This window comes from Alnus glutinosa, chromosome 3 (genome assembly GCF_958979055.1).
Source record: "Alnus glutinosa chromosome 3, dhAlnGlut1.1, whole genome shotgun sequence".
NCBI lineage: Eukaryota > Viridiplantae > Streptophyta > Magnoliopsida > Fagales > Betulaceae > Alnus > Alnus glutinosa.
Genome location: NC_084888.1, coordinates 7,576,756 through 7,591,491, shown reverse-complemented (window position 1 = coordinate 7,591,491; position 14,736 = coordinate 7,576,756). Strand labels below are relative to the sequence as shown.

The 14,736-nt window shown below is 33.5% G+C and overlaps 1 protein-coding gene across 1 annotated transcript; it reads right to left on the bottom strand.

The window, feature by feature from the left end:
* Positions 1-1,051: 1,051 nt before the first annotated feature.
* On the bottom strand, positions 1,052-7,730 carry LOC133864449 (uncharacterized). Its single transcript, XM_062300787.1, has 9 exons — positions 7,311-7,730; positions 5,728-5,878; positions 4,727-4,882; positions 4,474-4,579; positions 4,017-4,199; positions 3,214-3,379; positions 2,478-2,803; positions 1,880-1,969; positions 1,052-1,425 (listed from the first exon to the last, which is right to left on the bottom strand). Exons 2-9 carry the CDS (start codon positions 5,740-5,742, stop codon positions 1,355-1,357), a joined length of 1,113 nt encoding a protein of 370 aa, XP_062156771.1. The 5' UTR covers positions 5,743-5,878; positions 7,311-7,730; the 3' UTR covers positions 1,052-1,354.
* Positions 7,731-14,736: the final 7,006 nt, after the last annotated feature.

The window sequence follows — 14,736 nt, the reverse complement described above, 5'->3', positions numbered from 1 at the left end:
AAATATATATATATATATATATAAACAAATAATTACAATTTAAGAATAATTTTGTCATTTCATAAATTTTACAAGGATATAATAGTCATTTACCATGTGACCGTCTACCGCAGTTGATTTCCTTCCTATAAGCATTCGCAGGTACCTCGAGGGACAATATATAAATCCCCAATTTTTTTTTCCTGATTAATCTTTTTAAAGTTTGCTAATTGAAATTTTTTTAACCTTGAATAAAAATTGCAAAAGCTATAAAAATTCAAGGAGAGTAAAATGAAGTTTCTCCTATCGTCTAATTCCAGTTTCATTCTAATGCTTTTCTCAAGGAAATTTAAGCCAAAACGACATTGGTTTCATCTCAAGTGTACGTGTTGTAACATTCAGCAGAAGAAAAATTAGAAGACCATAAATGCAAACTTCATCTACGAAATTGACCCAAAGTCGACGAATTCTAATGATTAAGTTAACAACAAATTTAAACTTAGAGAGGCCAAAAAATAGATACTTCAGTAAAGTGTAGCCCATGGAATGTATTGATTAATTAAAACAACGCCACTATTCTATAAGGTCGTTTTGACTCCGGTTGGCGCTCAATCGCAATACACAATTTCCTACTTTTTCCCATTCATCATATTCTCTTTAAAAATCTACCAAATAATTTTAACGGATTTGGGTTGCCTATAATGATTAAATAACTAGAGATCTCATCATGTGGATCAGATAAACAGTAAAGATTGGAAGATTATGAGAACTCACCGACAATGGTAAAGGCTAAGATTCGTCTTCCGCTCTTCACCGTTTATTTGAATTACAGGAGATCTCCAATTATTTAAACACCAGAGATGCAAGCCAAGTCCATACTGAATACAAGTTGTGAAAGAAAATAACTCGAGAAACCAAACATGGTGCCAGACCGAAATGGCAAACATGGGGTTACCCTCCCATTCCACAGATAATAAACAAATTCAATGAATAACTAAATGTAAGTTATTAGATGTTCTGAGTATAAGAATTCAATCCAACCTGATTGGTATGTCAGGTAGAACATGGGAAATGGTAGCATAACTTGTAGCTTAAAATAGCAATGTCCCATCAATGTAGCCAAATACAAGATTACAGATAAATATGGTTTTCTAGATGATAAAGCTTTCTGAAAAAAGGTTATTACAAGAAAGTCATAACTTGTATTGGCATGACTACTTTCTCACTTGCACGCAATCTAGCTAACTACAATGCTCAAATGTTCAAATTTGTTAATAACAAAACCCCAGAATGGAAAGTAAATGAATGTCAAATTCTTATTTATTAATCCAAACTTTATCCTATCCTAACAAGTCTATAGTGAAACAGGATGCTCTCACCTTTGGGGTTTCTCCTCATCTGATTGAGAACATGGTCCAGGGACGGAATCAACAAAGAACTCCTCCACTGAAATGAGGTAAAGCAATTAGCGTACAACCAGCAACACAGAGATGACACATGTTCAAATTTTATTCACAGGCACACTTGGGCACCCCATTAAACGATTGATGTGTTACCGCCCACAGACTGAACTTGAAAGAGAAAAATAAAATGTACTCAGATACAGAATTTACTAATATTCAAAGTACATCAACCCTGACCAAAATGCAAGCCAGTGTCTGGTCAAACCATGTTTTGATAGTGTGAGAAAAGAACTTTCCTTTTCTTGCATGGACACACGCGGTGGATATTGCAATGAATCAAAACACCTTTTTGCACCTCTGATGCTCAAGTTCTATCAAATTGTCATTAAGACATCTATTTAACTTCGAAATGGATAATATGGATCATGTTTGTCCATCACTAATCACCCAAACCATTATATAAGAACATCAGGAACAAGATATGCAATTTCCATTACCTATATCCTCTTGCTCAGGAGAATCAAGCAAAATTTCTGAGTCCGATGGCAAGAAGGGAGAGCCAGGATAATTACCCAAGTCTCCTAAATCTGCAAAGGGTTGAAGGCAATGCATTAAAAAAAGCATGAATATATCCAATATTTAGACCTAATCAAAAGTATATCCATCCATGCATGAAGGATTCTCTGGCCATAATAAAAGAGTCATTACCGAAAGTATATCCATGTATGAAGGATTCTCTTGCCATAGTAAAAAAGCCATTACGTCATTCACAAAGATATTAAATCGTTAGTGAGATAGTATCAAGAAGAAATGCTCAAAAATGTGTATCAATCAATTCCACAATGACTTTATGCTCCTCATAAAAGGAAGAGAATAACGCAGCGGTCAGATTACTTCAAGAATCTCTATGTTTAGTTAGTACATTTCCTGCTTTCTTTTAGGAGAAACTTCATTGTGTTCCTCTTTTTTATTTTTATTCTATTTCCTAATGTATATTTTTTTTAAACTTGTAAGTACCACCATTTACAGACATAAATATCTACTATCGCAGTTATATATCACCAATTGGATTTCAAAAGATGAGGTAAAACTTACCTCCTAAGTTCGATAAATCTGCTGTTAGATCTGATAAACTGAAATTCCACTGGATCTGATCCAGTGATCTAAAAGAATCCCTGGAATTTCCTGCCCCACCACCTGGTGCTAGTTGCAATCCTACTGAACTCGCCACATCTGATGTAAATGCTGTATCAAGTGCTGATGTGTCTACTCCCATCCCTGATATTTCTGATGCAGTGAAGGGGAAATGGCCACTGGATGCCACTGATGTAGGACTCACAGGCATCTCTGACATGGATGACATGGTGCCGTTTGGCGGAATAATAGGAGCCACATCAGCAGCACTGCTCTCCATCACCATACTTCAACAAGGACAAAAGCAGCTAACATTAGCATAACTTCTATCAAGCAAAACTGCTTATTTAGAAAGAAGGAAAACTGGGATTAAGTTTTCATTGATCCAATAAGATTTTGAACATGGACAAGACAATGCCATCGAAGCATACTGTGTGCAATGCTGAGACACGTGTTCAGAGGAAGAAATAAACAAAGGATACAAAAACATGGCGTGAATTACAGATGCAAACAGATCATTGCATGCATATGCAAGAAATAGTTCATTGGTCAAATCCTTTGAATTTCAAAGAAGCAATGCAATAATATTCATAAACAAAGAATACAAATAAATTGAAATACATAGTAAACTACAATGAGTTCTGTCACTAAAATAAGTAATCAATGATAAATGACGTGAAGATCAAGAAGGTCTCACTTGTTCCCAGAGTTCATCCGAATGGGATGAAAATTGCTTGGTGCAGGGACTCCATTAACCACATGACAGCTTGATATTCCACAGCCCATCGGATCAAGATGGTGTTGACCTGCTGCCGGAATTGGAGGTTGCTGTAGCACAGGGTATCCCATAGGTAAGCTGTTAACTGCACTGCAAACAAGCGGCATTGAATAACAATGACAACAATAATATAAGAATGGCACATAAGAAGTGTCTAGCTTAGAACCTTTTGCAACACTGAATTTCCATTGATGAAAAAGCTCCATATGAAATCATCAGAACCACACTTTCAAGCCCAAAGAAACTTTTTTAACCAAAATCCTAAGGAAGCATAATTCCATACTAAAATGAAGAAAATCCAAAGGGACACCCCTTTTATCCACCACATATTCAGGAAAAACAAGTAAAAAGAAACAGGCACTAGCACCACAAAGTTTCCTGAAAAGGAAGAAGCTTTCAAAAATAGTATGTAGAGGATACCCGTTAACACATGTATCTACCTTAATAGGAACTTATTTGAGCAGCCCAAAATATATAGTCATCAACCAGCAGTTGATTGGTAAGTGTTAGAAACTTCAGTAAGTGGACATACAGAATAGTCCAAAAACTCACTGTTTACTTTTGCATTGATATAATACGGGTCATTTGTGCTCTTAAATAACCCTATCCATATGATTGCAAGCTGAAAACTTATCAGGAATTTATATATATATATATATATATATATATATATATATATATAAACAAAAAAAAAAACAAAAAAAACAAACAAACAAACTTACCAGGCATGGGATGAATCCCATTCTGTATAGGGGCCAAAGGAACCTTTGGAGCTCCTGGATACTTCGTCAGATGATACTGATGCTGAAGCAGATTATTGAATTGTATGATTTGTTTCTTCAACTTTAGCCTTATATAATAGGCCCTGAAAAAATCAGCATTTTCTTCTTCCAACTTCTGCCATACTGAATGAAGTAAATAACAAATAGATAAGACTATCAGATTAAGATGCTGCTTAATATGTAAGAAAAAACAAAATCAAATATAATACTCCACTTATTTCAAAACACAAAATCCCAAATAGTGACCACAATATCTCTAATTTGTGGTCATAACAACTTCTACTTCCAGTTTTCCACTTCACTCACCATTTTGACTATATCCATTATAATTAAAAATGATTACTATGACATATAAACAGCAAGTCGAAGGCTTATAAATAGGTTTCATGCTGCCTACCAAGAGTTGTGAATCCAGGATCTATCCTTGCACGAGTCAAGAGGGTTTTAACCACCTCATCTCTATTCATATACAACTGTAGACACCGCTCTATTAGATTCTGGACCTACAACAGCCATTTTGTAGAGTTTATAAACACAAAGATGATAAAGAGATTAGTTGTGACCCATATCAAGATAATCAGAATAAAAAAAATAAAAAATAAAAAGAGAAATGAAAAACATATATATATAGTAAGAATTATTTGTCTTACAAGTTCAATATCTTCGCGTGAAACTTTTTTGCCATCATTGCTTGAAGTAGATACTGAAGCTGAATCTGTTACAGGAGCCTCAGTTGTGTGATTGTTTGGTTGGTCATCTTGGGACTCATGTGAAACCTGAGTCGAGGATTGTCTTTCTTGTGTGCTCTGTGACTCCATAGAAGTTCTATTCGTTTTAGTGACAAGATATCTTGAATGCCAGTACTAGTAGAAAATAGGCACATAAATGCACCACTATTAAGGTTGAAAAGCAAAAGGCAGCTCTCTTTGATTTTTGCGAGGCCAAGTTTATTGATTTTCGTTTCCGATAACAAGTCAGTAAAACTGCTTGCCATAATTCCTTATTTACCATAATATGGAGGTGTAAAATGTACATGGCTTAATAGAAATTTGCAATATAATAAAAACATCATGCTTAACATCCAACCTCATCAAGTTATCATACCATATAAATTTATATAAATTACATCTACAAGCAAAAGGAGCACCAATCATGCATGTCCTCCTCATGGACATAATTTGCTGAAGCTACAATGGTGTTTCAGAGTTCTGGTGGTGACTAGGGGACAACAATGTGGAAGTATTGGTGGTACCAAATCAATCACCATAGTTCATCATAGCAAAGTATCATGGAGAACTGACTGTAGTTACAAATTTTGCACATCACTCTTAATTAATTTTTTACTTATCAAAAAAAAAAAATTGCTCATCACTCATTTGACACTAAATGATGGTGACATTATTTGGCAACATAATATGAAAAAAGTGATAGAACTAGTGAATATGAGATTTGAGAAGCAGTACAAGTATTGCTTTGAGCACGGGAGAAGGGGGGGGATCTGGGGTTGGCACTATGATCGCATACAAAATTGACAACTAAAAACTCCATTGAAAAAAGAAAGACAGACAGAAACTCTAGTAGTAAAAATAAGAAAGAGATTTGCATGCTAAAATCCAGAGAGGAAAGCTTTAAGGTGTTATATGAGCATAACCTGCATAGTCTTCATTCTAGCTGAATGCAGGCTGACCACATCTCTTCAAATAGCTGAGGTATTCCCGACTGAAGCAAAGGCTGTCCAAGTCACTGAGGACAAGGTGTGGGCATGTAAATCTAATTCTCTGACAAATTGAGGTAGTTTTCAACTGACAACCATAAGATGAACCACTTGGATGAGAACACTACAAACCCCTCAAAATGAAAACACAAATCATCATAAGTTTACCTACAGACAACAAGTTCTCCTCTACCAACAAAATTATATTGATCCAGAATATGGTTGCATTTAGATTGTAAAGCTCTCCAACAAAAACAAAAGGGATGTCCTTGGCTGTCGTTTGGATTTTCCTCATAATGGGTTCTATAGGAGTTATTAACAATAAAAACATGAAAATTATGATGTCTTTTATCTACCATCTGATCAGTGGGAAAGGTGTATAACATTGGTCTGGCAGTGACAAACATACATACACATAAACTGGTTCATATAGAAAATTTACAATTCAAAAATAAACTCTAACAATTCAAATACTAAAAATACAACAGTCCGGCCACATCAATTAGAAAGAGCCATTTTTCAGGTGGACAAAGGTTGGAACAACTTTCATCGCAATGCTCCAATATTCCACAACAATCTATTCTCACACACAAGAAAGCACATATTTGGCAGTTGATTTCCACCCTCAATGACCCTAATAAACATTAATGCTCTGTAAATTGTTAGGCAAAGAACATCCCAAATGAGTTCCTTCTGGAAAATTTAGACAGCGTAATGCAACAGAATAAAAAAATTCCATAATTTTACCTCCAAAATGTATTTCCTATCCAGCTCTGGTACAATGAAACATGTTATCTGTCATATAAGAACTCCTCAGAGACTACACAATTATGTTTTTAGCTTTAATAATACGATTTCTTTTTTTTCTTTTTTCTTTGTTTGACAAATGATAGAAGTGCTCTTAGTCCTCCTATCCATAAATCTCCACATCCAACGCCAACGGTGGATCGAACTTCAACCTCAAGGACATCGTTCAAATAATACAATATCAAAAACTGTAACTTTGTACATCCCAACCAAGACCAAGACAAACAAAAGATAATCACAGAAATGAAACCAAGCAGATCTCAATCACGTCCACGAAAATATTGCTATTTACACATCACACACTAAAATAACCATAAAAAGACACGAAATAAATCAATCAATTGATTAATTAAGAGTTTTTTTTTTTTTTTTTTTTTTTGTTAATGACGAGTAACAGCCTTAAAGGCATATTCACTTCGTGTAACCACTCCTGTTAGGTTTGGATCCATCTCAAACGCCACCTTCACAAGGATTAGATAATACTCCAGTTTCGCTGGCGGGTGGAGGGGATTCGAACCTTAGACCTAACCTACCGCAAACACCAATGCCCTTACTAATAGAGCCAACCTTCGGGTTAATTAAGAGTTCTAGGTAAGGTACCTCAAATTCACAACTCACACTTACCAAACAGAAATAAAAAAAAAATAAAATAAAATAAAAAACAAAACAAAAGGACAAGAAAGGAAAAAAGATGAAGATCTGACAAATATTACCTCCGACCCACTTCTTAAATCTCCAACCACAGTGAAGAAAACACTTTATTTCGACGAATTTAGCGACCCAGCTGAATATTCAACGAATATCAAGTATGGACCAAGCTCCGGCTTAACATAAATTTCAAGACTTTATGAAACAGGAATTCGGAACTCAAAGGATGGACTGTAACAGTGAGTTCAAGGACTGTTTACCAAAATCCTCCATTGACGCTGAAATGCAGAAAGGTTTATAGTGATATTTGAGGAGTGGAATGATATAAATTACACCACAACAAAGTTTAGAAAGTAGAACGAGGGGAATTCCTTCTGAGTCAATTGAAATCGTTGCTAGCGTTGCTGTGATATTGCTAGAAGCGAGAGAGAGAGAGAGAGAGAGAGAGAGAGAGAGAGAAACAGAGGGAATGAACCAACAAAAAAAAAAAAAAATCTCACCAAACTGGGACTCTAGGAGTGTCTTTTCCTTTGTTTTTATACTTTCTATATACTTTTTTTTTTTTTTTTTCCTGGGAAATTTTGAAGTAGACAAAATTCCGAGACGGCTAATCGGCTTCATCGCGGTTTCGGCTTCGACAGCGCGCATCTGAACCGTAGGACTTCTGTTTTAAGTCATCACGAGCCTTGCGTGATGGGAGAGGCCCGGATCGTCTTATTGATTTGGAATCGTTATCAAAAATATTTTCAAAATTAATTTTTAAAATAAATAAATATATATATATATATATTATACTACAATTGTTTAACCATGCTAACAAGTCACTTATAACTAATCCTATGATTAATTCTTGTTTAAACAAAAAAAAAAAAAAATTCAATGATCGATTATGAGTGTCATGTCACCAATTGTAATATAAAAATATAATATCTAGTATTACTTAGTCCGTCCTTATGACTTCATTAGTTGAAGAATTTGACCAACTAGGAAATGATTGATTGGCTTTGTGAATTGCTTAAAGCAACGAGATTGTATCATATGTCCTTATTGGACATGCAAATTAGGGGTGTAAAAGTGAGCAATTATGACTGCTAATCTTCTATAATCATTAACCGCATAACCGTTTTTGTAGACAGTTAAAAAAAATACTAACCGTCTAAGGCAATGATATTAGCAGTTTTAGAGTTAGAATGAGGTAGGTAACAACGGCAAATCACCTACCCTTATATATTATATATATTTTATATATAAACAATATATAATACATATTTATATAGGGATAATTGTATCACTGGTACCTGGGATTAACTTAAATTATGAATCACTCCATGTGGTACAAAAAGTTAATGGAGGGTCCTTGTGATAAACTATAATTATGAATCACTCTTTGAACTTGTTTTTCGTCCACCAAGTTAACAAATTCCGTTAGTTTGCTACGTCAAATAAATAGTGAAACAATCTCTAAATATCATTTGTATTGTAATCCATTAACGAACTTTGTTCAATTGGTATACGAAAAACGAGTTTAAAGGAGAGTTTTTATTTGAATAATAATAAAAAATGATTAATGTGATATAAAAAGTATAAAAAAGTTAGAATGTTTTTTTTTTTAGAAGTGAAAAAAAAAAATAGAAGGAGAGTTTGAGTGGTTTGCCAAACTAACCCTATATTTTTTGAATAGTTAAAATAATCACCACTATTGGAGATTCTCTAAGGCCCCATTTGGTTTGCGGAATAGACACCTGAAATTGAATGATTATTCCTATAGAATAACCATTCATTTGTTTGGTAGGGGTCTATTCCATGAAATAGCTATTCTCATTGGAATAACTATTCCCTTACGAAGAGAAACCTATTCCTCTCATTTTTTAGAGGAATCGCAATTCCTTGGGGTAAATAATACAATTTCTAAAAAAAAAAATCATTTTTTATTTTCTTTCAAATCTTTTGTTTTTTTTTTAAAAAAAAAGAAGAAGAAGAAGAAGAGAAAAACTAAACCCCATAGTGGCTAGCCGACCACCCCAATGGGTGGTCGGCCAGCCACTATGGAGGGCTAGGGGTGGTCGCACCACCCCCAGGCATTCGGGGGGATGGAACGACCATCCCTGGAGCAATTGGGTGTGGCACAGGCCACTCCCAGTTCTCGTCGGGGTGGCCTACATCGCCACCCCCGATTCTCATCAGGGGCCGCTGGCCACCCTCGGAGGCCACTCGGGGGTGGCCTCCGGTTCAACGGTGGGGTGGCCAGCCAGCCACCAATTTATTTCAATTTTTTTTTTTTTTAGTTTGATTTTTTTAAAAAAAAAAATAATAATGTAGGGTTTTTTTAGTAATTTTATTTGAATTCCGATTAAAATGTGTGAGTTATTACCACACAAAAGAATAGGAATAATCATTCCATTCCGCCACCTTCTATTCCCATGAATAACTATTTATTTTCCTAATGGAATAACCATTTCTCGAACCAAACGAGGCCTAAGTTTTCAACGAAAAGATCAATTCATATATTATGACTATCCAAAGAGGTAATTCTCAATTTTGAAAACTCAAAGATCAATTTGAAATTGTTAAAACTTAAAGGATTAAGCGTAGTTTGTAATACATCCATTTTAATCTTAAATAATAAATATGGTGTCTATTTCGTGGAGCAGTGTCTATTAGTCTTTTCTTTCTTTCTTTCTTTTTTAATATAAATATCGGTGAACAATATCACATCAACCCATAAAAATGTGCTGGATATCATTACCCGTGAGATAATGAGAAGAGCAAACGAAGATCGTAAGTTACTCATGCATAATGATGAATTATTGTTGCAATTAAGACTCTAGTACTTTTAGCCTCTTTCTGTATAGGTAGGGAAGCAACCAAGATTGCTGGGGTCATTGAAATCTTTTCTTAAAACATTTATATATAATTATATATTTTTTAGCTTTAAAAATTAGATTTGGCTCTTAATTCATGCTCTAACTTTATATTAACAAAATATAGTCCTTATATAAAGGCAGGGGCGGACCTGCATAGGAGCCCTGCCCCCTAAGCCTCAAAATTTTCTCTCAAAAAGAAAATTAAAAAAAAAAAAATTAAAATTTTATCCCTTAATTTTTTTAATTTTGCCCTCTCAAATATATGTATTTTTTTTTTCAATTTGGCCCCTCCATTTTTACACACCTAGGTCCGCCACTGTATAAAAGGTATTAAAATTCTTATATTAGCACCGCATAAGGTTATCAATTTTTGACATTACTTACAAACTCAACAAGACATTTGAAGGTTAGGGTTTGTCATGAATGGGTTCGAGTTATAAAGGGATCAACTCATATATATATATATAACAAGTCATGTCAGGTTAAGTCAAATGGGTTGTTTTGGGTCACTCACATGTCGTGTTCAGGTTGAACGGTGTACCTCATTTAACTAAACAAATCATATTTGAGTTGATCATTAACGAGTTGGTGAGTCAAGTGGGGCAACCAAACTAGACTCACCAACTCAAATGGCCAACCCTAGCACCACATTACAGTTGTTAGATGGGATTTGGTTTTTTTTTTTTTTTCCATAGTTCATATTTAATTTTAAATTTTCCATAAAAATGAAAGAATAATAAAATTAAATCTAAACCATATAAAAAAAAAAAAAAAAAAAAAAAAAAAAAAAAAAAAACTACGGCACAACCTAAGCCAAAATCCCTTTCCTAATAGGTAAAACTCCCTTCCTCTATGTGGAGTCAATGTGGACTTGAGATATAGCCCAAGATAAGAACCTCACATCTAGAAAAAGCCTTCCTCTGAATGAGGCAAGGAATACTATACAGTCATAGTAGTATGACGAAATTATGAGGTGCATCTGTTTATCGGGGAGTGGAAGAAAATGACAAAGTGGTATAAATGCAAGTTCTGACCTACACAGACTGCATTCTTATCACATTACTTTCGTATGCTTTGAGGCCCACTCTCAGCGTGGTCCAGCTTCCAAAATATCCTAGCCCATCAGCCAATCCTTCATTTTGAATTGGATCTTCTACATAGTACTCTTCATTTAGTTTTCCTTTATCCTTTAAATTAAGTAGGAATAATTTTTTTTTGATAAAGGAAAAATTATATTTAAGCCCTCAAACCACTGGTCGTTTTGAAAGTAGTCTCTCAAACAATTAACCCTCGCACTATGACCCCTTCAATTACCAAAAAGTGTCAAAAAGACTCCTTTTGTTGAAATATTCCCATAATATCCTTACTACGTCGCATTTTTTTAATTAAAAAATGAATAATAATAATAATCATATAAGGGGTGGCCGGCCACCCCCATTTTGGCCAAGGGTGTGGCTCGGCCACTCCCGTTTGGCCTGGGGGTGGGTGGGCCAAACCCTAAACCTTTTTTTTTTTTTTTTGTCCTTTGGGGTGGTTCGCGACCTTTGGAGATAGTTTGGCCAACTCCAAGGACTATAGGGATGATTCAACCACCCCAAACCGGCTTTGAGCCACCTCTTTGGCCAAAGACATTTTTTTTCCCTCTGATTTTTAAATTGTTTTAAATTTTATTATTTTTTTAATTTAAAAAATGACAAGTGGCAAAGGTATTATAAAAATATTTTGACAAATGGGGTCTTTTGACACTTTTTGGTAGTTTGAGGGCTTAAATGTAATTTTTCCTTTAACAAATCTATTAAACTAACATGAGAATTTTTTTTTATTATTATTATTTTTTTTCATTTGGTGTATATATACTATTGGTTTAAGTATATTTTATTTTATTTTTGTAAATTAACGATTGGATTTGTGGGACCATTGAATAATTAATTTGCAAAAGAGATGGACATTGGATGTACAAGGGATGGACATGAATAACGTCTTCATACGATATAGATTTAAAATATATATGATTTTAAGGTAATGCTAGAAGTCCATCTTGTGTTACTATTGTGTCCCTAAAAAAATGAGGTGGTATTTAAAATCACTGTTTGATCAAAATTATATATATATATCACAATCATGCTTGTTATTTATTGTTCTATTAAAGGGTAATTCTAAAAGCCTTTCACATATCATTCAAAAAAATGATGAGACTTTTAAAATCATCATTTAATCAAAATTCAATAATGATTAATCACAAATTCAATTGTGATTTTAAAAGTTACCTCGTTTTTAGAGGGGCACAATAGTGACACAAGCGAGACTTTTAACATTACTCTCTACTAAGTTATTAGAGGGAAGTACTTGATTTAAGCATAGATAGGACATATTAAACATAATTTCTAAGCTATCGGAAAATAATAATTGTATCAATAATGTTATTTAGTATATTGCTCTACGACAGTCATATAATTGGAATGATGTGAGAATATCAGCTATTGATTTGATTTTTTTTTTTTTATAAGTGCTGATCTAATTGTTAATTTGCATTGCTACATCATTAAGTTGTATTGCAGTCGTATAACATTCTACTAAATAGCATTACTGTAATCTTATTTAAGCATAGTTTGTGATGTTGTTTACAATTTGCCCAACAGTATGGACCTTCAACGTGTTAGTTTAATCCAAAGGGGAGTAATCTTTACACTCACACTACACAATAATGACACAACACTAAGGCACAATAGAGTAGGGTCCATGTGTGAGTCCCATTCCATTGTGCCTTGGTGTTGTGTCATTATTGTGTAGTGTGAGTGTTTTAATCATTTCTCTAATCCAAAACATTAACCCCATTAAAGAATTACATGTATGTGGAACGGATATTCTGACTTCATAACACTGAAAATGGTTTAAATCAGGAAGGGTAAAGATTTGTATAATTCCAGGCATTTTCTATTATTTTAAATACATCTATTAACAAATAGGAAGAAAATAAGATGATGCAAAAAGGTATTTGTAGATCCTAAGAAATCCCTTCATAGTCAAAGGAATATACGTTTTGGACCAAAAAAATGACTTCAATGGCACGTCTTACTTATGCTATTTTTAATTATGTTATAATTTTGAAATCAACACTTGAAAATAAGGTTTTTTTTTTAATATATTTATTATTTTGATTTTTTTTAATAATAATAATAATAATTATTATTATTATTATTATTATTTGTAAAATAAATAAGGTTTTACATATGTTGAAGTTTTCTCAAAATAAGCAAGTGTATTTTATAAAAAAACACATTCTCAAATATAAACCATATCAGAATACACTTTTAAACAAATATTTTTACCTTTATGCCACATTATTATACTTTTTAAAACAAAACACACAACATACTTACCAAAATACCTTAACAAACATAGCTTAAGAAACTATATAATCATGTAACTTATGGTTAGAAAGGACACTTAATTTAATTGATAATAGTTGATACGTGTTGATCAAGGAACTAATAAAAAAGAATAGTGTTATATACTATATTTTTATTTCATAATTATATTACAACACTGACGTGACAGTCCTATTCAATCTTTATTTTTTTTTGCAATAATTGATTGCATGAGATTGACATGTGAGATAATTATTAAATAAAAATATAATTTGTAGCCTTAATGAAAAACAAAAATGGGTCTCCAAATTTGAAAATTCCAATAAACATGACATTTACAATAATAAATATAATATCTTACATAACAAAAAAATTGATAAAATAATTAATTCATAATTCATAGGTGATAAAGATTGAAAAGAAAATTTCAGGGTTTTTTTTTTCTTTCTTGCTTCCCCACATGGAGTGACATAATAAGAATGGGAGGCTTTAGAATTTTCTGTAGAATTTGTAAGCTGGCTCGTGAGCCGTCACGAGCCAAGCATGCACTGACATGTGATGTGACCAGTGACGGAAGTTAAGGCATTCCGTTAACAATTTTCAATTCGTTAAAAGAAACGATTTTTTAAATAATTAATCAAATCGTTAAGCACTGAAAAAGAGCAAATTAGATAAGGAAAATGAAAACCGAGGACACGTACGGACACACATATCTTGACAATTTTATCAGCGTGGCGGCCAGTCATGTTAGGCTAAGGAGGTACACGTGTCAGAAGTGTAGCGGCGAATCGTGGCGTGCCAGCGGCCGTTTATAGCATTGGGATCTGGGGTCAAATATAAAGAAAAAGGGATCGATTTTCAAAATTCCCGCTAAGATCGATATCTTGGTGTTTGTTCCCTTCCTCACTTCTAAAAAGCCTTCCTCAACTTGTCCTACTACGATGGCCCATATTTTATGAGTAATGCTACATATCATCCTCTTGTCTTTTTTTTATTCTTCTAAAATTGATGTGGCTCTTAAAATCACCATTAGATTAAAATTCAATGGTAATCTATCATAAATCCAATGGTAATTTTAAGAACCACATCAATTTTGGGTGACAAAAGGAGGACAAGGGATGATGTGTAGCATTACTAATATTTTATTTTCGATATTTACTTTATTAATTCTTTAAAAACTATATATTAATTATTAAACATTAATTCTCTGTACGTCATTTGATTTTAGAAAACATTTTTTCTGACTGACAGTCCTAATC

Bases quoted from the DNA above. Each gene is read 5' to 3' on its own strand.
- LOC133864449 (XM_062300787.1), bottom strand. The intron at 4,200-4,473 runs GTAGGCAGCATG...TACTTCATTCAG, and splicing joins TCCTGGATTCACAACTCTTG to TATGGCAGAAGTTGGAAGAA. The intron at 3,380-4,016 runs GTAAGTTTGTTT...TTTGCAGTGCAG, and splicing joins TGGGATTCATCCCATGCCTG to TTAACAGCTTACCTATGGGA.